Consider the following 23785-nt stretch of genomic DNA (forward strand, 5'->3'; position numbering starts at 1 on the left):
TAAAACCCTGGGCTGCCACAGCAGGGTGTGAGGACTTAGCCACTCGGTCACGGGGCCAGCCCCTGGTGCCCATTTTTCTATCAGATTGTCTTTTTCTTATTGATTTGTAGGAGTGATTTATATATTCTGCACACAACTTATCTTCTCCTTTCTCATTTTGTGGCTTGTATTTTCACTTACTTTATGATGGTTCTTTAGTTGACTTTATTTTTTAGAACAGCTTTACATTTACAGAAAAACTGAGATGATAGTACAAAGAGTTCCCATATACCTTGCACTCAGTTTTCCCCATTATTAACACTGTCGGCAAAAATAATCTATGACCAATCTACAAAGGAAAATTTGGGAAGTTTATTCTGAGCTAGAATGTGAGGACCATGGCCCAGGAGAGTCCTTCCACAAAGGAATGGAGCACTCCAAAGAAGCGGGGGTATACAGGGTGGTTATATACCCTCAAAAAGGATGTTTCACATATGATTGAAATGTCCCTCCCACAATAGTCACCAGATTGCCCTGTCGGCACAGTGCTTGATGGACACAGCAGGTAGTGGGTCTGCTATCTCAGAGGGCGTAGCAGGAGGCAAGTCTATTGTCTCAAGCTGGGTGGTCACAGGTGAGCATAGCAATCAGTTCCTAGCCTAAGGAAAGATGCTTAATCTTTAAGGGAGGGGGAGGAAAGTTGCACCTTTATCTAGGGCCTTTGTTCTTGCCATAGGGAATGTCTAAAGCAGATATACAATGCGTGCTCAACGGCCACAGTCAGGCCCTTTTGGAAAAACAAGGTCAGGCCGAATTAGGTTTACACCAAATGGCTTCCTCATATACTCCAGTATATCCTATTGCTTGCCATTTCTATTTGTCACACCTTACATTAGTATGGCACATTCGTTACAATTAATGGACCAATACTGATACATTATTATTAACTAGAATCCACACTTTGTTCAGATTTCCTTTTTTCTGGGTCAGGATCCCACACGACATTTAGTCATCGTGTCTCCTTAGGCTCCTCTTGGCTGTGGCAGTTTCTCAGACTTTCCTTGTTGTTGATGGCCTTGGCAGTTTTGAGGAGTACTGGCAGATATGTTGTTGGATGCCCCTCCTTTGGGATTTGTCTGATGTTTTTCTCAGGATTAGACTGGGATTATGGATTGGGGAGGAAGCCCACAAAAGTAAAGTGGCATTTTCCTCACATCACATAGAGAGCACACGCTCTCAACACGGCTTGTCACTGTTGCTGTTGGCCTTGAGCTCCTGGTTGAGGTACTGTTTGTCAGGCTTTCCCATCGGAGAGTTATTCACTCCTTCCCCCTCACTTTTCCCTTCTGTGTCTGGTGTCTTTTGACAAGAAACTCTTAATTTTGATTGAATGGGGGCTGCATGGTCTAGGGGCACGGCATGATTTTGGCCTCCACAGGGCCCCCTGATGGCTGATTTGCAGGGAGCAGGCCATCTCACCATGCTTTCTCCGGGATCACTCAGAACTTACTGCTGGAATTAAGGGGCGGGGCGGGGGGGGGGGGTGCGGAGTTAGGGAAGCAAACTCAGTTATGCATTCTTTCAGATCTTATATCTGGACCTCTCCTTTTGAAACTCAAGAGACAAGAATCTGACATCTTTGTTTTCTGGCTCTTCCCTGAGAGTCCTCCCCTCAGGGCAATGGCTGGCTGGAGTCTTGGCTATTCGGCCGGGGAGGAGAGACGTGGCAAAGGTGGGGGAGGTGACTTCTTCTCGGCTAGCATGTGGGTCATTACTTCAAATATTATCCTGCCACACACATGCACTTAGAGTCTAAATGCTTCAATGGAAAATTTAACCGCACATCACCGGTTGTTTACTGAGAGCTGAAGATTGATCAGAGGGTTGCAGTCATGTAGCAGAAGTGCTGACATTCAGAATGCGACCTTGAGTACACATGCCCTCCCCCAGGTTTCAACCTCTCAATCTATGGAACAGGAGAAGGCTTCCCACAGTGTTTATCTCGCTGAATTCCAAGGCTATAAGAAGCAGTAATGCCCCTTTGAGACCTCAGACGAAAAGGGGCCTTAGATTTAAAGGATAAGCTATTCACCCTTAGCTCAAAAAAGGATGTTATTTCTCAAGACATAGAGTATGAAAGATTGTGCGATTTTGAAGTTTTCTTAGAGGGAGGGGAAAGATGAGGGATCTATCTTATGTTCCAGTGATTTATAACAGTTCTGGTCTTCTGCAAATTAAAAGAAATAAGAAAGTCCTAGAATTCTTTCAAGAACAGAAAAATTCACTCCTTTCTGTCCCTTTATGCTGAATGAAAGTGCAAGAGCTCTGCTCTACTCGTAGCTGATTATGCCCCTAAATAAGGTCTATTTAGAGACGCTCTTTCAGGGCCTTTGGTCTAGAACCTGTTCTAGGATTGCAGCAAGATGGACAAAGAATAAAATTTCAATTGATGTGAAAAGAAATGTCCCCATCATGCTTAAAAATGAATTATTTCAAAAATTATTAAATGCTTACTTTTTTTCAAGTCGATCATTTTAGAGTTGATATTTTAGAAATTAGCTGCTTTAGACATTTTTGGTAATCTAATAATTTCACATTCTTAATGGGAAAATATCCCTTCCCCTTTCAGATTTCTTTAGAGTCACATTTGTGCAAATTCTCCTTGGAAAGAATGCAAATTTGAGAGTCAAGAGTTTCTTTTCTTTTTTTTTTTTTTTTTTGAGGAAGATTAGCCCTGAGCTAACATCTGCCAATCCTCCTCTTTTTGCTGAGGAAGGCTGGCCCTGAGCTAACATCCGTGCCCTTCTTCCTCTACTTTATATGTGGGACGCCTACCACAGCATGGCTTGCCAAGCAGTGCCATGTCCACACCTGGGATCTGAACTGGCGAACCCCAGGCCGTCGAAGTGGAACATGCGCACTTAACTGCTGTGCTACCATATTAGCCCCTTGAGAGTCAAGAGTTTCTTGAAGTTGAATGAGGAAATCCAGATTCCATTCCCTAAACCGAGTGTGGCTTTGGCAAGCATAGTGGGTTCTAGAAAGTTCAAACTTGAGGATTTGAGGAGTGTTCTTCTGATTCCACTTTTCAGTTGGGCAAGTTTTTCCTAGGATAGGTCTGCAACCTGAGAAACTCCTGAAGTCACTGCTTTCAACCCATTCTCCTTTTTTCTTCCTGCTTAATCCCAAGAAGAAAACGGAGACTGGGAACTGAGGACACAGGGCATTTTTCCCTCAACAAGTCTGTCTTATATTTGTGCACTGAACAATGCTCAAACACATTCAATGACTCCCTACTTCCCACCAAATGAAGTGTCGTTCTTTTATGTAAAATTCAACATCCTCAATAAACATGTCCCTGACTGAAATTTTTAGTTCTACATGGCCCCTCTCCCATAAATCTCTTCTTTGGTTAAACTAAACAGTTAATACTCAACCTGACAAGGCTTTCTCCCTGCCACACCTTATGATTTTTGCTACCCACAAGAACCTCCCCATCTCCTATCCTTGCATGTTGAAACCACATCCATCTTTCAAGATCATCAGCTGGGGCATCCTTTTGTGACCACCGATGCTACACTGTGTCACCTCTTGCCTCACATCATAGGCAAAAAACCTGAGATGCGGGAAGAGAGGATCCTGCTCTAATTAGTATGTCTAGCCTTTGTACAACACTGAGTAAAATGAAGAAAGTAATTAACTGACGTTCTTGTCCCATCACTCTTGGTAGATCGGAAAGTCTTAGGAGGTAGGGTTACCAGATTTAGTAAATCAAAATACAGGACGTCCAGTTATATTTGAATTTAAGATAAACAACGAATACTTTTTAAAATCTAAGTACGCCCCATGAAATAGTCACAAAGTACATATACTAAAAAATATTCGTCGTTTATCCGAAATTCAAATTTAACTGGGCGCCCTGTATTTTATCAAGCACCCTTACTTGGAAGACAGGGGTTCCCCAAGGTGCCTGGCTTCCTCCCAGCAGGTGCTCAGCATGTGCAAGTATTAGAGTGAAACCCAAACCAGCCCCGCAGCTTCCACAGCTGCACCGGTAGCAGGGCGGAGCCATGCGACCAAGAAAGACAGACACCTGGTTGGAGACTGTCACTCGACGCTGGCCACAGGGTCCGCACCCGGGACTCAACCCACCCTGCGGGCTCTCTGGACACCCCTAGAGGTTCCAGGATCCCCCTGCCTGCGACCACCCGCCCTAACCTCCATCTCGTGACCCGGTGGTCATGGGCCAGGGGGCGGGACTGCCCGGCCCTTCAATGGCTGCCTACCATTGGCAGGGCCTTCTATCCATCACGTTAGGCTCCGCCCACCAGGCTGACGTTCCCCAGGCCACGCCTCTCCCGCAGGCCGCAGCGTCGCTGGCGATTGGTGGAGAAGGCGGCAGCCGTCGCGGAGAGGCGACGACGGGGCGGGCTCAGGGAGTCGGGCACAGCCCGAGCGCGTCACCCCCTCGCGCTGCGGTGGTCGCGTTCCGCTGGCCCGTTCGGTGTCGGCCTACGCTGCTGCGACGCCGCGGAACAATGGCTGTGCTCGTCGTGCTCCTCTCCCTGCTGGTGGCGGGTGAGGACCCGGGCCGGGCGGGGCGCGCCCCAGGAGGCCCTGAGCCTCGGGGGTCGGGGACGGCCGCGGGTGGGCGACAGCGGGGCGGTGCCGCAGTGCGGGCACCCCGCGGCGACCTCGCCCCAGCCGCCTCTCCCTCGGCCTTCTCTCCGGACCGGGCGACGGCGGAGCGGCCTGGCGGGCTGCGTGGGGGGCACCCGAACCAGCCTCCAGCCTCCGCCTCTTCGAGGAGGGCGCGTCGGCAAGAGTTGCCGCCGGCCTCTTCCGGCTCGGGAGGCGCCTCGGAGGACCGGGACGCGGTTCTCTAACTGTCGAACCGCAGCCCTCCGCGAAAAAGGGAAGGCAGACGTGGCTGCCATCAGCTGCTGCATTTCTTTGCCTTTTTCTGGTGTCTTCCTTTCTAGCAGTTGTCATCAGTAATTGGTGAAGTCCCCTCTCCTCCTTCAGTGTTTCAGGATACAAAAGTTGGAGGTGGAGTAACTGTTTTTGTATGATTATTTCTAAAGATGAATTCAAAGTCCCTCTCAAAAGTTTGTCATAGTTCCCAATTTTAAGGATTTGGAAACTAAGATGTGAGTCATTCTTAGGGTCACATGTCAAGTAAATGGTAGCTTTCTAAGTGGAACCTAGGTTCCCTGGCATTCAGCAAGGAGAGTGCAAGTGGGCTAATATTTGGCCTCTATATGTGTGCCATGTAATTCATTTAATTTTGCAGCAATCCTTGGAAGCGGTATCAGCCTCATTTTGCAGAGTGATCAAACCTAAATAAATTACCCAACACCGCGCAGGCGGTGAGTAGCAAAGCTGGAATTGAACCCAGGTCAGCTGGCTCCAAAGCATGGGCCTTTTCCATGATGTGTGTTGCGGCCCAGGTAATGGAAATGTTACTGCAGATTGTGTGAGAAGGTGGGAATGATGGGGGCGACGGCTAGGGGCGCAGACAGTGGCGAACAAGAGGCCAAGTTGAGAACAACTTGGAGGAATGGGGGCGACGGCTAGGGGCGCAGACAGTGGCGAACAAGAGGCCAAGTTGAGAACAACTTGGAGGAATGGAGGCTCTGTTCACCAGGGCATCGGTTTAAAACCCGTAGGTTAAAAATCTGTAGAAGGCCTGTGCCTCTGCTGTGTGAGGCGCTGGGACATCCCGCTTTTGGAATGGTGCTTTAATTCTGCATGGGAGTATAGAGCACTGATGTTCTTGAAATCTGCAAGTCTTTGCTGTCCCTGGAGGTGCCCAGTGTTGTGTATTGATGATAGTTACACTTATATTCATGCCCCCCAAGTTTTAGGGTTGTTTTGTTCCTTTCATTTCACTTTTTGGCTCTGGAAAGGTCATTCCAATCTATCTAGTAAGTTACTTTGGGGGAATTTTTAATTTTAATTTTAATTCATAGAATTTAAAAATCTTCTCTTTGATACTGTGATTTAACTGAATATCTGTTGAAAGTCCATGTTTTAATGTTATGATTGATGTTATTTTGATTCAGTGAGGTTTAGGGGGTTTTTTTGTTTGTTTTTGGTCTAAGGCAAAGTAATTGCTTCTGTGCACAGTTTGAACATGCTTTCCTAACTAGAATGGTCTGGTTCGTACAGACCAAGAATCTGATCCTGTCGGTTTCCGCATTGCTTGGTCTTGTCAGATGAGGTTAAATGACTATTTTCCACAATGACTAAATGTGATTTAATGGAAAACATCTTTAAGAGATGTGACTTCTCTGTTTGAGAAAAAAATATACGTCCTTTAAAATGGTGTTACCAAACCAGAGAGCGACTAGGGGTGGGGAACTAGGGTTATGAATACCATGTCACGAGGAGTATTTGAAAAAATTCAGATGTTTAGCCCAGAGAGGAAAGGCCAAGGGCGAACACATGGAATTTGAAGGGATGTCTTGTTGAAGAGGGATTCGATTTGGTCACTGATGCCCTGGAAGTCAAAAGTAGGACCTATTTATTTTGTCACTTACTGATTCCATCCACCACTCATCCATCACAGCATAGTATGTTGGGAGTTCCCAAACGGTAGGGTACTTACCCTGTAGCACAGAGTGGGGAGGCTGAGGGAAATTTCTATGGGTGCAGGGGTGCCTCATAGGGAAATATGAGAAAAGTTGGAATGGGAAGAAAAGGCATTTTAGACAGAACAGCATGTGTAAAAGCATAGAGGTGTGAGAGCAAAAGAGGACATCGTTTGGTGGGGCTGGAATGTCTAGGGGCTAAGCTGTTTCAAAAGCCCTGGGCAGCGAGTGGAGGTGGTTAAGCTGAGGTGAATGAACAGATCTGTATTTTGAAAAGGTCATAGGAAGGCTGAATCAGAGAGTGGCATGACAGGTCATAAGGTGGCCAGTTCTTGCAAACCTGGTGAGGCCCTGAAGAGTGTGCCCCAGAAATGGAGGGGAGAGGATTCACGAGGCAGTAAGAAAAGACCATCAGCAGAGTTCAGTGGCTGTTTAGCTGTGGTGCTGAGGAAGGCTTTAAAGATGACCAATTCGAGCAGCTGGGTGGAAGCTGTCATCCTTTGAGAGGGAGAACACAGAAGCATGTGGAAAGATGGTAAACTCAGTTCTGAACCTGTTGAGTTTGAAGAACCCTTGGGACTTAGAAGGAAATGCTGAGCAGATGGTTGGGTGTGTAGGTCTAAGGCTCAAGGGAAATCTAGGCTGCAAATACAAACCTGGGAGCCCTCAGTGTATTTTTGGTGTTTGCAGCCTTAGGAGTAGATGGGCTCAGCAGATGGGCTCAGCTGGGGAGGGAGATGTGGAACAGGAAAGCAGTGAGTCAAGAACGAGTCCTCAGATTTCCAAAGCGAGTATACCAGGTGATCTCTTGGGCTGCCGGAAGAATGTACTAGAACTTCCATTTATACCTGCTATCTCATTTTTTTGTATAGTAATGGTCAGATATTGTGTAGAATGTCCTTCAATTTGGGTTTGTCTGATTTTCTCATGATTAAGTTGGGAAGACTACTACACAGGTATCTCATCCTTTAGAAATTTTGCTATTTTAGTGTGCTTTGTAATATGTTTTGAATATATAATCTATTAGTATGCTGCAAATGTATACTTGATACATAAATATATGTATGTTGGGACTGCTTTCAAATTTTGTGCTGAAAGGGTTGAAATCTAAAAAGTTTGGCCATCACTGCCCTTAAAGGACAGGAAGGGAAAGAAACTGAAGAGAAGCAGCTAGAGGGATTGGAAGGAAACCTAGGGGCCCAGGCTTCGGGAAGGCCAAGGCAGAGTTTTAAGGAGAGAGTTACCACTCAGATGCTTTGGGAAGTTAAATAAATTACGGGCTGAAAATTGTCTTTTGGATTTGGAGAGTCGTTTCAGTGGCGTGGCGGGGTCAGAAGCTGGGGCTGCGGTAGTGAAGCTGAGGTGACGAAGTAGAGAAGGGAGCAGTGACTGACTCCCCTCCCAGCACTCTTCCACTGGAGCGACGCAGAGGCCGGTAGGACCCAAGGAGTTTTTGTGGTTTTAATTTTAGAATGGGACCACCCTAAGTGTATTTTTCTGCTGCAGTGAAAGAGCCCATTGAGAAGGGAAAATTGGGAGTGCGCGGTGTGGCTTCATTCATTCATTAACTCAGCAGGTATTTAGTGTGCACCAGTGTGCCGGGCACTGTTCTCAGCCCTGGGATATTGTGTGAACCAGACAAACTGCAGTCCTCACCCCCGGGAGCTCGTCTTCTACCTGCAGCCGTGGAGCCACCCAACTCCTGATAACGTCATCTGTCCCAGAAGAGTGGCTTAGAAACATTGGATGAATAATCTAATAGACGAATAAGCAAAGGTCCCTAAGAAGGCCGAACCACGGGATTAGTTGAGCGTGGAGGAGGGACATCCCTGCCAGCATCTGGAGGGAGAGGAGGGGAGGGGAGGGGCTTGTGCACATAAATTGGTGGTGGGGAGAGAAAGCAGGTAGCTGGTGAATTCCTCTGCCTCCTCTCGAAGCTGGCATGAGCTGCTCTGGTGAGACTGAGTGGCAGTGATAAAACAGGAAGTTGAAAGAAGTTGGGAAGCCCAGTTCGGTTCAGTACAAGGGAAGACTTTTCAGGGGACTAGAATGTTGGGACAATGGAGACGACTGCTAGCACATGCAGCGTGTGTGAGTTGAGGCGGCGGCCCGCTTCGCTGGTCGTATTCAGGTGGAGGGTGGGTGACTGTTGGGTGTCCCGGAGACCCCTGCAGGAAGCAGCAGTCTCTCCGTGTAGGAGTCCATGACGGTAGGGTTTTCTGCAGCGCTGGGCTCCTGAAGGACTGTTTTGCCAGCTCAGAAATGGAATCTAACGACTACAGAGTTGAGGCCAAGTAATTTAGCATCGCTTTGCTGGGGCTGAGTGAGTAGGGTCGTATCTCAAGACAGGGCTTCTCCAGATCCAAATATGCTTCTTCCACTGTGTCTGCTACTTGGAAAGTGTAGGTCTCTTGCTGCCCCATTTTCCTTAGAGTTTGCAGTAACTACTACTTTAGTGAACCAAGATGTCTATCAGTTACAAACAGCTGTTCTGCTAATTTTTTTTTTTGTCTGCCTTCGGCTAGAACAATTTGGAAATTCCTGCTCTGGCAGCTGCATTCAGTTGAAACTCATAACTCTTCATGTTGTTTCAGCACCATCCTGAGGCCTTTTATTTACTGTCAGTACTGCAACACCAAAACATTTATTGTTGTTTCCAACTTTATTCCCCCACCCTGTAAGAGATACTTTCCTTGGGTCAAGAGAATAACAGTGATGCTTTATTCAAGGCTAATTTCCCCATACTAGGTAGGCATGGCCAAGATTTGGTTTGGACTTGGAGATGATCTCTTCCTAGGAACCTGAAAGTTTCCCTTAGCTTCTTGTCCTTGTGTAAGCTAGACACTGGGTTAACACATGATGGCTGAAGAGGCCAAATACCTCATCCTTAGCCTTGGAGGGGCTATCAAATTGTCTCTTTATTCTCATCCTTCATCTTTTAATCCCAGGCCCCAGACCCCTAGACTAATTGGCTTTATTATTACAGAAGGCCTTTTCTCAGCCTCCTGATATGTCTACTGGAAATACTATTTCCTGGACTTAGTTTCTAAAGTCTGAAGTGTTTTACATTCTGACTGGGAACACATACCCCTGTCTGACTCCTCATTTCACCAGGTTTACCTGTGGGACAGAAGGAAAGATATGATCTATCCTGAGAGATGCTAACCTGCTAAAGGTTTAGAGTGAAATACTAAGGAATTTTATGAATTTGCATTTTGAAGAGAGGGTCGATGGTAGAAACAATTCAAAGATTTCAAGTTTTTTTTTCTTTTTAGTCTGTGCCAGGACTTTGTTTTTTAAATTCTGTATATGCCACTGATTTCTAGTTCTTGCTAAAAGGCCATTTGCCCTTGTTTAAGGGCCATCTGTAAGGAGGCATCTAGATCGTTAGGAGCATCCTGTTTCATAGTTGTACGTTTGTTACAGCAGAATGTATGGACTTAAATTCTTAGAGTGATACTTGGAAAAAGAATTTGCTGATGTTTAGAATTCAGCATATTGTTCAGTCATAATTTAGTATGCTAAGTCAATACAGAATGGGGAAACGTATATTTAATCATTTTCACCATGGATGCAAAAGATTTATGATGCTGATCATTTACTAATCTGTTTTCTTTTCAGGTGTTTTGGGAAATGAGTTTAGTATATTAAAATCACCAGGGTCTGTTGTTTTCCGAGATGGAAATTGGCCTATACCAGGAGAGCGAATCCCAGACGTGGCTGCACTGTCCATGGGCTTCTCTGTGAAAGAAGTATGTGTATTTTAAAAAAAATATTTGGAACTGTTTCTGAAAGCATTTTTGTTAACTTCTGCTAATAGCCCAAGAAAGCAACAAGCAAACATAAGTACATTTGGTACAGGTTATAAAAGTAAAGAAGCTCATTTGTAGTTGGGGAGATTTAGATAAGTGCTTCAAGCTTGACTTATGAAACCAAATCATTATAAATCATTAACCATGTAAGACTTTATTCATAGTAGTGACATTCTTTGCATATAAGAGAATGCATCTGGCCTACTATTAATAGGATGTATAATTTTATTTTATTTTTTCAGTACATGATAGATTTGTGTCTCAGTTCAGGCTGCTATTAGAAAGTACAATATATAGACTGGGTGACTTATAAACAACAGAAATTTATTTCTCACAGTTCTGGGGGCTGGAAGTCCAAGATCAGGGTGCCAGCAGGGTCAGGGTCTAGTGAGGGCCCTCTTCCAGGTTGCAGACTGCCAACTCCTTGTTGTATCCTTATATGGTGGAGAGAGGGCGCGAGAGCTCTCTGGAGTCCCTTTTATAAGGGCACTTACCCCATTCATGAGGGCTCCAGCCTCGTGACCTAATTACCACCCTAAGGCTCCACCTCCTCCTACCATCACATTGAGGATTAGGATTTCAACATGAATTTTGGGGGGGATACAAACATTGAGTCCATTGCCATTTATTATGAATGATAAAATGTATATGCATCCTGCCTGAGTTTAGGAAAATCCTGTGGTCAGCAGCTGTGGGAGAGCCTGGGACCTTGGTTTCCTGCAGTGAAGCCATAATCTGTTGTAGTAACTGGCTGCTTGCGTGAGGTAGCGGAGGGGGCCTAGACCTAGTCAGTATGAGACATCTGAAGTTAAGGGCTAGAAGAAAGGAGATGCAGTTTCTGTCTTCCTATCATTATCTCCTCCCACTGTATAAGTTTGGTGCTTTTGATGTGGTCTCGAGATATCATCAGTCACTCAAAGGAACGTTCCTCTTAGGTCCTGAGTGCCCCTACAACCAAAAGTAATGCATGGGAACTGCCTCTGCGGGGCCCACAGGTGGAACCCCTGAGCTCCTTGCATGAACATGACTGGTTGTTTACATTTAAGGATGAAGTCTGTACCCAGTTCTTTACGAACTTAAATTCGACTACAAAAAGCTGTCAAAATAACCTTTAGAAATAATTATTAGTAAACTAATATGAGTTAGGCTCAGCAGGAATTTTATTTATAAAGAGCTCAGCCTAAAGAATATGTTGTAATGATAGTCTTGCTATGTAACTGTGAAAGAGAAAACTGATGCTGTAGATAAGGGCCAACAATGACATGGGGGAGAAAATGTCCGTGGTTAGATGAAGAGGAGAATATTTTGTAACCTGGAATTTGAAAAGTACCTATTTTTGTTTACTTGCCTGCTTTTTTCCATGAAAGGTTTGAGATGACTTACTGTTAGATTTTAATATTTCAAATCTGGAGAAGTTTAAGAAGATGAAAAAGGTAGAAATCAGCCTCCTTGAATAGGAGATTGCAGCTACAGTCGTGCGTCACTTAACGGCAGGGATACGTTCTGAGAAATGAGTCATTAGGCAATTTCATCATTGTGTGAACATCAGAGAGTGCACTTACACAAACCTAGATGGTACAGCCTACTGCGCACCTAGACTATGTGGTACTAATCTTACGGGACCACCGTCGTACGTGCGGTCCGTCGCTGACCTAAATGTCGTTATGCAGCGCATGAGTGTACTGCGTTAAATAAAACGTTTACTCTCCCTGTGAATTTTCATTGCCAGTGTCATCCCAGAGCCCCCTTAACTCTGCTCATTAGGTGATATTGGGGAAGTGGTTTTCTGGGTTGATAATGAAGTACCGTTTGATGCTTTTCAATGTTTAGGACCTTTCTTGGCCTGGACTTGCGGTGGGTAACCTCTTCCATCGTCCTCGGGCTACCGTTATGGTGATGGTGAAGGGAGTGGACAAACTCGCTCTACCCCCAGGCAGTGTCATTTCGTACCCTTTGGAGAATGTGAGTATTATAAAAAATTAAAGGGATGCATTTTAAATTTTGTCTGGTCAGTTGTCATTATGGATTGTGTTCTAAGCACACTTGTCTTTTGTGATGCACTGATTGATAAGTAAAACAGTTTCTTTTTTTAAAAAAATTACATGGTGGTTTTAAATTTATTGAGACTTGGCTGTTTCTTATGGATGAGAGTACTTTTCTAAGATAAAGAGGTAGTGAGCTTGCCCCACTCTCAGAATAGTCGGAGGCTTGACTAAGAGAAACCAGTTGAGGGTGTATCTGTTGCTATTTCTTAGGCATTATCGTATCACCTTCCCTTCAGAATTTTATCTCCTTTTTGTGTAAGGAGGAGACTGGAAGCTATTTTGCTGGCTCACTTGTTCCTTTGCTGGCCCTTCAGGCAATAAGGCTGACTGAGCTGTTGTGACAGGCCCTTCTTCCACTGCAAGCATGTAGAAGTCACCAAAACATTTTCACATATATTACTCAACTTGAAAGGAAGGAAGGAATACACACACACACAGGTGCCAGACAGGAATAGAAAACTCAAAAGCCACAGTGGTAAGCGGGAGCTGAAGCTGGAATTGTGTTCCCCGCAGAAAGCCAGGCGCTGTAAAATGCTGTCTTGTTCTTAAAAGGAGGACTGGTAAATCCCCAACTGCCCTAGGGCTATCACGGAGGACCTGGCTTGCCACCCTTGGCTGTGGGACCCAGAGTCCCCTAAGAGAAACCGGAACTACCAGCTTGTGCTGTCCAGAGTGGTGCGCTCCGGATTCACATGACCCACCCTGTACAGACACCTCCACGGCCCAGGGCTCCTTTGGTAAAAAAAGTGAAGAGGAGTCAAATTTACAGAACACTTGAAGGAAACAACACCACGAGAGAATCAGCAGGTGCAACAAACAGAAGTCATCTCCCTAGAGCTGCAGATAATAGCGCCCTCTCAAAGAGATGCATACGTTAAAGTTGTGCAAGAGTTAAAGGAAGGGATAGAAACGAAGAGGCAGTCATAAGACATTTTTGATATGTGGTGCTTTCATTAGTAGTCACTTCTAAATATTTCATAATTGATATTGTGATTTCTTTAACCCATGAATGATTAGAAGTGTTTAACATGTGGGTTCTTTTAAAATAATTTTTCATTTTTCATTTTCTTTTTTTTTTAAAGATTTTTTTTCCTTTTTCTCTCCAAAGCCCCCAGGTACACAGTTGTGTATTCTTAGTTGTGGGTCCTTTTAGTTGTGGCATGTGGGACGCCACCTCAGCGTGGCTCAATGAGCGGTGCCATGCCCATGCCCAGGATTTGAACCAATGAAATCCTGGGCCACCTGCAGTGGAGCGCACGAACTTAACCCCTCAGCCATGGGGCAGGCCCCAATTTTTCAGTTTCTCATTTCATTGCATTGTAGGACTGTGGTCTGTATGATGCTGATTTGGGGGAATTTTTTCAGACTTCCCTGTGGTCTAGTATAGATTATTTCCAAGCACACATGACATGCTTACAAAACATGACCATGTGGTAGGCCACAAGGCAAATCTCAACAAATAATAAAGAATCAGTATCTCATAAACTACCCTTTCTGACCACAATGCAGTTAAATCTGAAGACAATAACAAAATGTTACATTATTATTTTTTTTTTTTGAGGAAGATTAGCCCTGAGCTAACTACTGCCAATCCTCCTCTTTTTGCTGAGGAGGACTGGCCCTGAGCCAACATCCATGCCCATCTTCCTCTACCTCATACATGGGACGCCTACCACAGCATGGCTTTTGCCAAGTGGTGCCATGTCCGCACCTGGGATCTGAACCAGCGAACCCCAGGCTGCTAAGAAGCAGAACGTGCGAACTTAACCACTGCACCACTGGGCCGGCCCCAATGTTATGTTATCTTTATTTATTTTTTTGCTAAGGAAGGTTAGCCCTGTGCCAACATCTGTTGCAAATCCTCCCTTTTTTTTTTGCTTGAGGAAGATTAGCCCTGAGCTAACATCTGTGCCAATCTTCCTCCACTTTATATGTGGGACACCACCACAGCATGGTTGATGAGTGGTGTAGGTCCGCACCTGGGATCCAAACCTGCGAACCCAGGCTGCCAAAGTGGGGCATGCCAAACCTAACCACTATGCTGTGGTGCTGGCCCCAAAATGTTACCTTAAAAATGTAATTGGAAATGGTAAAAACAGACGAAAGATATGACTCCTCAGGTTTAAAACACACTGAACGCCCACTAGGTTAAAGCCAAATCAACACCTAGACACAGTGAAATTGAAGAAGCATCAAGGACACTGAAAATCTTACAAGCTATCAGAGAAAAGACATTGTCATTACAAAGAAGTGAGAGTAGAATGAGTAGATTTCTTATCCATTGCCGTTAGGAACCAGAAGAGTAAGAACAGAAAAGCAGTAATTGTATAGTGTAAGGCTAGGCTGAGAATATTGTTTACAGAGTCATAATAATGAAATGATATTGAGCCAATGACAATTTTAACTATTGGGAGGGTGGAGAGAGAGAAGCAGTGCCTGTATGGGGCAGGGGGTGGGTTGTAGGTGGTGATGTGGCAGAGCTTTCTCTATAATGGGTGATAAATAGATAATGCCTAAAATTGAAAAATCAAGATGTAGTCATACAAACATTAGTTAGAGATGGTGGGAAAAGGAAAAGGAAACAAAGGATTTGAACGTGAGGGCTTCAGAGGAAGGGGAAATGAGGGGAGGGGCAAACTTATTTTTCAAAAAAAGTCTTATAGAACTATTTGTGTCTTTAAACTGTGTATATATATCTCATCTTTCTATATAACTCTTGAAAAATTTTTTTAAAAGTCAACAAGAAAAGATAGTTGGCACTCCTAAATAATTGATGGGTTGAGGATAAAATCATGGTGGAAGTTTCAAAATTATTTGGAACTGACTATCAATGAATGTACCATATATAAAAAATTGTAGGGTGCAGCTAAAGTGGTAAGAAAAGGAAAATTTATGGCCTTAAATGCATGTGTTAGGAATTTAAAAGACTGGGACTTAATGAGCTAAAGAAACCAGAAGAATTTCAGAGTAAATGGAAGGAAAGGAACAATAAATAAAAATCAAGAGGCAGATTTAAAAAAAAAAAATTTTTTAATCCTCACAAGGATTATTTATTAAGTACATGATTATGTGATTTCTGTGAAAATCATTGTGGAAGATCCCTTTAAAGTAAGTATATAAAAATATAAAATGCTGTTAAGATTTTCATTAGTATACAGTCCAAAACTAAACATTTTAAAACAGACTAGCCTTATTTTACATAAGTAGAAGCTGTGGAAAGAGCTTGTGTTGCTTGACCCTGACTGACTGCTCTTAATACTTTTCCTGGCAGTAGGTGGGGAATGAGATATAAGGCTCAAGGCAAAACCCACAGAATATAGAAAAATCAAATGTCTTAGAACTCCACTTAACAAAGCTTCTATTTTATTATTTAGCTCTTTTCATTAGAATTTCTAGTCATATAGATAGAGAAATTCTATTTTATCCAGGACAAACATGTGTATCCTTATAATACAGTGGAAGAAAACAATGATTAGATTTTAAGCGGCTGAGCTTTTTCCCTTTTGAACTTAGTGGTCCATATAATTTTTCTTTTCCTTCAGTTTGGTGCTCATCTGATTCAGTAGCTCCTCCAATTTGGTTGCTAGAGGTGTGTTACCTTTAATCTTCAACTTTCCTGCCACGAGTGCCATTCCATTAGGTGAAATGAGGCTGGAGAGGTGGTGTTACCTGTTCTCATATTCCCTCCAAAGCCTGAGGCGGCGAGCTGTGACTGCAAAAGGAGTGCACTCGTGGCTGACTCAGGGAGCTGGTAACAGGATGCTTTTGCAAGTTTGAACTCTCTTTCCTCTTCAGTTACTCATTAACTCATTTTACTTAATTTAATATTACTTAATTTAATAATACGTAATATTTAATGAGCTTTAATATACTTTCTCTATTTTATATGAGGGACGCCTGCCACAGCATGGCTTGACAAGTGGTGTGTAGGTCCACGCCTGGGATCTGAGCCTGTGAACCCCGGGCTGCCAAAGCAGAGCATGCAAACTTAACCACTATGCCACCAGGCCAGTTCCCATGAACCTTTTAATAGTAAAGAGAATTACTGAAAAAAAAAAATCATTGTAAGAAATCTCCATTAGCACAACCAGAGGCACTCAGAACTAGAATATTACAACTATGTACTGGGGCTTTGGGGAGAAGAAGAAGAAAAAAAAAATCTCCATTAAAACAAAAACGCTACCATTATACTGCTTGTTTTAATACTTGTAATAATATTGGGAATAAAATAATTTTTAGGGGAAAATTACTGTAATTTGTTTTTAAAAATATAATGTGGAGCAGGGGCTGGCCCCATGGCTAAGTGGTTAAAGTTCTGTGCTCCCTGCTTCGGTGGCCAGGGTTCACAGGTTTGGATCCCGGGCATGGACCTACTCCACTCATCAGCCATGCTGTGGAGGCATCCCACATACAAAGTAGAGAAGGACTGGTGCAGATGCTAGCTCAGGGTGAATCTTCCTCACAAAATAAAATAATATGGGGCAAAAACAGATCTATGGGGATAGAAGTCAAAATTTTGGTTACCTTTGAGGGTGGAGTGGCTTCTGGGTGCTGATAATGTTCTGTCTTGATCTGGTTGGGTTATATGAGTATATCCACTCGTAAACATTCCTTGAGCAACAACCCCAAGATTTGTTTACTATATTATACGTATGTTACACTTTAATAAAAAATTCAAGGAAAAAAAGTAGATTTTACCACAATTGGTTATTTTAGTTTAATATCATCACATGGTCCTAAGATAAAGGCTTCAAAACTCTGACATACTTTATGCCCTGAGTCTTTCGACTATCTGAAGACAAACCCTAAATCTTACTAAACATTTTTAAAATTTTGAAATGAAAAATGAAGTCTATTTCTCTTTCAATTAAATTCAATTCTTCAAATTCCTCTGACCTTCTTAAATACGAGTTAATACTTTATTGTAAAATATACATTCATTGTGGCATGTTTAATTAACGTTGAAACCAAATGTGTTGCTGCTTAAAATACACAAATGACCACCAGAAGATGATGGTTTGTGCAAGATGGTGTTGTGTCCTTCTTGTGTGCAAGTTGTTTCCCTTTAGGCACCTTGGGAGACATGAACTCTCCAGCCCATTAGGGCTATTTAATCTTCTGTGCAGGTGTGATTTGGGTCTTTTGAATTTACATGGAAAATGCTGGTGCTTTTTTTTAAGGCTCCTTTTTTAATGTGAATGGTTTTTCTTCCCACTTTGGTTTAGATAATAATTAAGGTCTTACTCTTGAATTTCAGGCAGTTCCTTTTAGCCTTGACAGCGTTGCAAATTCCATTCACTCCTTATTTTCTGAAGAAACTCCTGTAGTTTTGCAGTTGGCTCCTAGTGAGGAAGTAAGTGGTACAGTTTTTATTTGAGATGCTCTAAAAAATAAGCTTTCATTATTAATGAAAATTTAAAACTAATTTTATGAAAAATGCTGCCAGACCTCTGTATGTTGGAATTAATCTGTAGAATGTAACTTAAAATTTTGGATTCTTGTTGCAGCGAGTGTATATGGTGGGGAAGGCAAACTCAGTTTTTGAAGACCTTTCAGTAACCTTACGACAGCTTCGCAATCGCCTGTTTCAAGAAAATTCCATTCTCAATTCACTTCCCCTCAATTCTCTGAGTAGGAACAATGAAGTAAGTGCAGTTATTGAATGAATAAATGAATATCATTACTAGTTTCCCATTTCTTATGCTCCTGACTTCTGAGCAAACTTGAAATTTTAGAAAATGAAAAATTTTGCAACTTTACTGCTGGGGTTGATTTTCTTTCCTTTAGTGTAATTTTCTTATGAATCTCATGAATAAACTGACTCTTTTCATGAGTTGTGCTGTAGTAAATGATATTATATTCTAGCATGAGGGGTGCCACCAATTAATCCGGGCAAACCAGAGATCACGGTATTTACTTGGTGGCTGGTGGAGCTGTGTTGACCTGGTGACGTGGGAGCCATTATTCACCGCCGCTTCGAATGTCTTGCTTCATTTTTCTCATTCATTCTCCACAGTACAGGGGCGGGGGCCACTCTCACTTTTGACTCCTGTCTGTCAGCCTCCCCACCTGCTCATGCACCCTCTTAACCACACGGCACGCCACCTTTGTGGAAGCCTCCCCTCTGCCTACTGTGGATGACCAGGACCACCATCGTTTATTCCCTGATGTGGAAAGTGCTCAAGGGATGTGAGCAAACTGGGCCTTTGGCGGGACCTTGTTGCAGTGCGCCAGAATATGCCGATGCCTGAGGGAAAGCCACTTTAGAGTTTGCATGCTTTATCATAGCTTTATCAGAAATACAGCTGTTGAGTGCTAGTCACTGTCCTGGGGAATGACCATCACCTTTGTCTTAGGAAATAATGTTTTAGATGCATTTTCAATTGAAATGAACCTACCAAATGGAGGACGTTGTTGCATAAATTCACGTCTGTGCTTAAACATTTGTAATGTCCTGTGCCTTACTTGGTAAATGGCAAATACAGCTGTCAGATGCTCATTTCTCTCTGCTCTCTGCAGGTTGACCTGCTCTTTCTTTCTGAACTGCAAGTGCTACATGATATTTCAAGTTTGGTGAGTAGGCTGTTCTAATTTTTCAGTTCGTTTATTTTGGTTTCAGAAGACATTTCTAGAGAATCCTTGAATGATATTGAAACCAATTGAAAAGTTTGATTAAGTATGCCCTAGATTTATGATCCCACGAAAGTTGAGAAATTAGTGGTGATGGTGGTGGTGGGAATTCTGAGCTCATCTCATGTTACAGTCAAATTATGTTGCGTTTCTACTTTTGGGAGAGACGGTCAATGTATCCTCCGAGAACAGGGCCTGGGAGTAAGGCCACCCTGGCTGTGGTCCTGACTTGACTGTTGATTTCTTGTCAGACATTAAGACCTAATTCCTCTCTATATTTCTTTGGGTCTAAAATAGAAATAACAGTTTGAACTAATAATGCTGTCAACCAAGTCAGGAAGGAAGGGAATAAATCTGCCTGAAAGGACTTCTGGGGGGATTTTTTTGGTGAATGATTTTTTAAAATTCCTCCTGTGACTGAAATTAAAAAAAAACTTATCTGATTGCTTTCCACTGAAGTTGTTGCCCAAAGTTTTTCAGCAGGGTTGCTTAGGGAAGTCTGTAAGCATAGTGCTGGGGGCCAGTGAGGTAGTCCAGGAGGGCATATAGATGGCGTCTACTCTCTGAGCACCAACGGCTCATGCTCTCCTGGGATCAAACTGGTGCAACCATCTGTTCTTTCATACCCTGGCCCACATCTGAGGTTTTATTTATTTATTTATTTATTTATTTTTAAGAAAGTTTAAGGTATGCTTTTTTTTGGTGAGGAAGATTGGCCCTAGCTAATATCTGTCGCCAATCTTCCTCTTTTTTTGTTTCCTTCCCAAAGCCTCAGTACATAGTTGTAGATACTGGTTGTAGGTCCTTCTAGTTCTTCTGTGTGGGATGCCGCCTCAGCATGGCTTGATGAGTGGTGCTAAGTCCATGCCCAAGAGCTGAAGTGGAGCATGCGAACTTAACCACTCAGCCATGGGCCCGGCCCCTGAGGTTTTAAACTAAGGAATTTTTTAAAGAGCTTTTATTAAATATCCAGGGAGTAGTGTAACTGCCCCTAACAATGAGATTTGTGTTGGATTTGTTTTACCAGAAACTCCCATTTAAACCCGTTCCACTTCCACCATTTTAGACTAGCTGTCCCTTGTGGCACACTGGGTGGTCCTGTTCAGCCTAGTTTAGTTAGGCCTGGAAATTCACTCAGCTGTGTTTGACATTACTTTATCTACTGCCTTTTGTTTGTTCTCCCAAGTTGTCTCGACATAAGCATCTAGCCAAGGATCATTCTCCTGATTTGTATTCACTGGAGCTGGCAGGTTTGGATGAAATTGGAAAACATTACGGGGAAGACTCTGAACAATTCAGAGATGCTTCTAAGATCCTTGTTGATGCTCTGCAAAAGGTAAATTATCGATGAGATACGAGAGGTTAGAGTATGACCGTTTCACTTTTAGTCTCTGAATGGAAAAACCTGCTTAGAGACCGCTCAGGAAGATTTCTTCATTTCCCTTTCCTACTTCCCCATCTTATATGCCAGCAGATTCAGTCTCTTCTTCTTAAAGTAGTTTTATTTTGAACATTTGAATATATTGAAGCTTAACAGTCTTCTGAATATTTTAACATAATCAAAACCTTTAAGACCTGCCTATTTTAACACACAGTGTATTTCATGAGCCCATAAGTAAGAGTATATTGTTCTTGTAGGTGCACAGAAGCTTTACAAATAATTTTAATTAGTATGTGTTTAAGATTCACAAGAATGTCGGTAACTCTTCAGTTTGCAGATGACATGTACAATCTTTACGGTGGGAATGCAGTGGTAGAGTTAGTGACTATCAAATCATTCGACACGTCTGTTGTGAGGAAGACAAGGACTATCCTTGAGGCAGAACAGGCGGTAAGTACAGTTTTAGATCCTGCTTCAAAAGTTTAAACTTAACTTTAAAAAACCCACTAAATCCTATATCACCTATGGGCTACATGAATGAGCAGTCAGTAAATCTGAAAAACAGTTTCAATTAAAACATAGGTTTCTCCTTCACATAGGGATGTGTGTTTTGCCAGTGAGGCTCAGTTCTTTGGGCTTGTAATCAGATAATGCAAGAATTTGAGTTAGGGATAAAAACAAATCTCTCAAAACTGATAAGATAATTCAAATCTTGGTATTACAAGGAGACATCAGCAGTTAACGTGAGGCTGTGATGTGGCTCTCTCTGCCTGTGGCCTCTGCTTTTCCAGGAGGTACATTGTCTTTGTGGCATAAACCCTCAGTTTTTGGGATCCGCTATGTACACTCTTTATAATTTGATTTACACCTACAATTTTTTGGCCTGGACCTTGCTTTGATCTTAAGCATTTAGAGTGTCATAGGCAAGGGTGCCGGCCACGGTAGAATGTGTGTGTGTACATGCACATGTACAAGAACAGCAGTGTGGATGCTCCAAAATGTTGTGTGGCCAAGAGCATTCTTTATTATATAAACAGAATCATATGTATTTTTTTGTTTTCTTTGCTCCGTGTTGTTTTGAAGTCATGCAGGCTGATCAGCATAGCTGTAGTCAGTCATTTTACTGCCGTGTGTCCCACTGTATGGATGTGCCACAGTTACCCATTCTGTTGATGGACGTCCTTGTCCATGTCTCTTGGTGCACACAGAGAAGTTTTCGCTAGGGTATGAACTTGCTGGATCACAGGATATGTACACCTTCAACTTTATTGGCATTGCCAGATTTTCTCAAGCAGTTGGACCGGTTTATACTTCCACCAACAATGCGCTTATCTTCTCCATGAAGGTGCCCCTTCTTGGCTCCTCCTAGTATAAGAAGTTCTTATGCGACTTATGAATAATTGTTTGTTAGATAAATGAATCACAGCTACTAAATTGGGGTAATTTCCTGTCTTAAAATTCTTCCCTCTTGCTTTTCTTTCTTTTCTTTGTTGTAGAAGAGCCCATCAAGTCCCTATAACCTTGCATATAAGTATAATTTAGAGTATCCAGTGGTTTTCAACATGGTACTTTGGATAATGATCGCCTTGGCCTTGGCTGTGATTATCACCTCTTACAATATTTGGAACATGGATCCTGGATATGATAGCATCATTTATAGGATGACAAACCAGAAGATTCGAATGGATTGAACTTTCCTTATGCCAAACTTAGAAAAGGGGTTTGGAAATTGGCTGTTTTCTTAAAATAAGTCTTTTAGTGTAGTTTAAAGTAGATAGTATACTTTGAATTTATAAAAAAGCAAATTTTCTTCTCTATTTTGCGTGTACCTGTGATGTTCTTTTAAGAGTGAATTATAGTATTGATGTGAATTGATTTGTGTGATGTAGATCCCATAATATGCTCAAATATTATGATATAACCATTTAATATAATTTCATTCCATTTAATATCTAGAAATATGCACTGAAATAAATGTAAAACATTTAGAATAGTTCATGCTATTTATGTTGGAAAAATGCACTGAATTTATTAGAGAAACTTATGAATGCTTAACTTCCTTACACAAGATAGGTGAAAGTGATATGTGGGCTGTTAAATACTATGAACCATTTGTAAATGTCTTAATTTGATGTAAATATCTCTGAAACAGCAGAAAAGGTTTTTACCTTGGGGCAGCCCTAAACCATGAACGCGCTGTACCGTGGCTTGGATTTGAACTACATCTGACTGACAGCATGGCCGTTTTTTAACCTCTTCTGAAAGTCTGGTGATCCGGATAGTCTAGTGCGGATATTAAACATATTACATTGATCTCAAAGGAAACTAGCTTTGTGGAGTTATAGATGTTTGTAATTATACACACAAAAACAAATATTTGGAGGAAATCTTGGCATGAATGTAAGCTCTTATTTCAGTCGCTTCTCCCCCTGTGTACGTTACTGTTTGTGGTACAGCATACATAGAATATTACATGGAAGTAGATGCTCCCTGCTTTTCATGTGGAAGTGGACCAGTGTCTATAAAGAGTGGCAAATAAAGTTAACAATGATTCCAAATTTGTGTCATTTCAATATTAAATCTATTTGATATTGTAAAAACCTGACTAAACAGGGTTTTATTTAATCAGAATTGGCTGCTTTGTTACACAAATGGTTCCATACTTTTTTTTTTACATTTGTTTATTCTCACTGCCTCCTGAGATTCAGTACCAGTATAAGGAAGACACTTTCATTACCATTCTTATTATTGAATTTATACAGAACATATGATAAATTCACACTAGACTTTAGGTAGGAAAAGCTTAAATTTCCCTATAGCATTTTAAAAGATGAATAAGCAACTAATTGGTTAGAATACGAAGGACTATCTAAAGTAAAGGCCTAAAGGTTATAATTTTATTTCCTAAAAGACTTACATGTTAGAATTCTAAGTTTCATGATTATGTAGCAGAATTCTTTTAGTATGAGAGTTGTGCTGTCCTGTTGCTGGGAACGCTCCTTGGGTACAGTATTAGCTGTTTCTGCCTCTTCTGTGCAAAGATCCTCAAATCATTTCTAAATAACATTGAGGTTGGCAGCTTTGAGAAGATGGAGTCTATTTAGTTGTGTTTTCTACCACTTACTGCAAGATACTGTTGACAATTACAGTCTTAAACCTCCATAAAGTGGAGGAAGTTTTTCATTGAATTATAAATAGTGAAGCTGATAATCAACTCCACAGGGAAGAAAAACTACATTGTTCTAAAATCACTGAAGTATTCTCCACTGCTTCCCCCTGCCAAGTTTATGGGGGGGGTGAGGGTTTTTCAGCTACCAAACCCCAAAACACTCCGACCCCCATGGA

At 42.3% G+C, this 23785-nt stretch overlaps 1 protein-coding gene across 1 annotated transcript; it reads left to right on the forward strand.

Annotated features, from left to right (window-relative positions):
- Positions 1-4093: 4093 nt before the first annotated feature.
- Positions 4094-22998, forward strand: ATP6AP2 (ATPase H+ transporting accessory protein 2). Its single transcript, XM_070603632.1, has 9 exons — positions 4094-4557; positions 10194-10324; positions 12215-12346; positions 17687-17782; positions 17937-18074; positions 18949-19002; positions 20246-20395; positions 20771-20890; positions 21937-22998. The coding sequence occupies exons 1-9, from the start codon at positions 4221-4223 to the stop codon at positions 22129-22131; spliced, it is 1353 nt and encodes a 450-aa protein (XP_070459733.1). The 5' UTR covers positions 4094-4220; the 3' UTR covers positions 22132-22998.
- The last annotated feature ends 787 nt before the right edge of the window (positions 22999-23785 follow it).

The sequence above is a fragment of the Equus przewalskii genome, chromosome X, assembly GCF_037783145.1.
Source record: "Equus przewalskii isolate Varuska chromosome X, EquPr2, whole genome shotgun sequence".
NCBI lineage: Eukaryota > Metazoa > Chordata > Mammalia > Perissodactyla > Equidae > Equus > Equus przewalskii.

What these genes read in the sequence shown, in the direction of transcription:
- ATP6AP2 (XM_070603632.1), top strand. Translation starts at nt 4,221, where the DNA reads ATGGGCCAGGGGGCGGGACTGCCCGGCCCTTCAATGGCTGCCTACCAT. An exon ending in TTTCGTACCCTTTGGAGAAT is followed by an intron (nt 12,347 to 17,686) that starts GTGAGTATTATA and finishes CTTGAATTTCAG; the next exon opens with GCAGTTCCTTTTAGCCTTGA. An exon ending in TCCTTGAGGCAGAACAGGCG is followed by an intron (nt 20,891 to 21,936) that starts GTAAGTACAGTT and finishes TCTTTGTTGTAG; the next exon opens with AAGAGCCCATCAAGTCCCTA.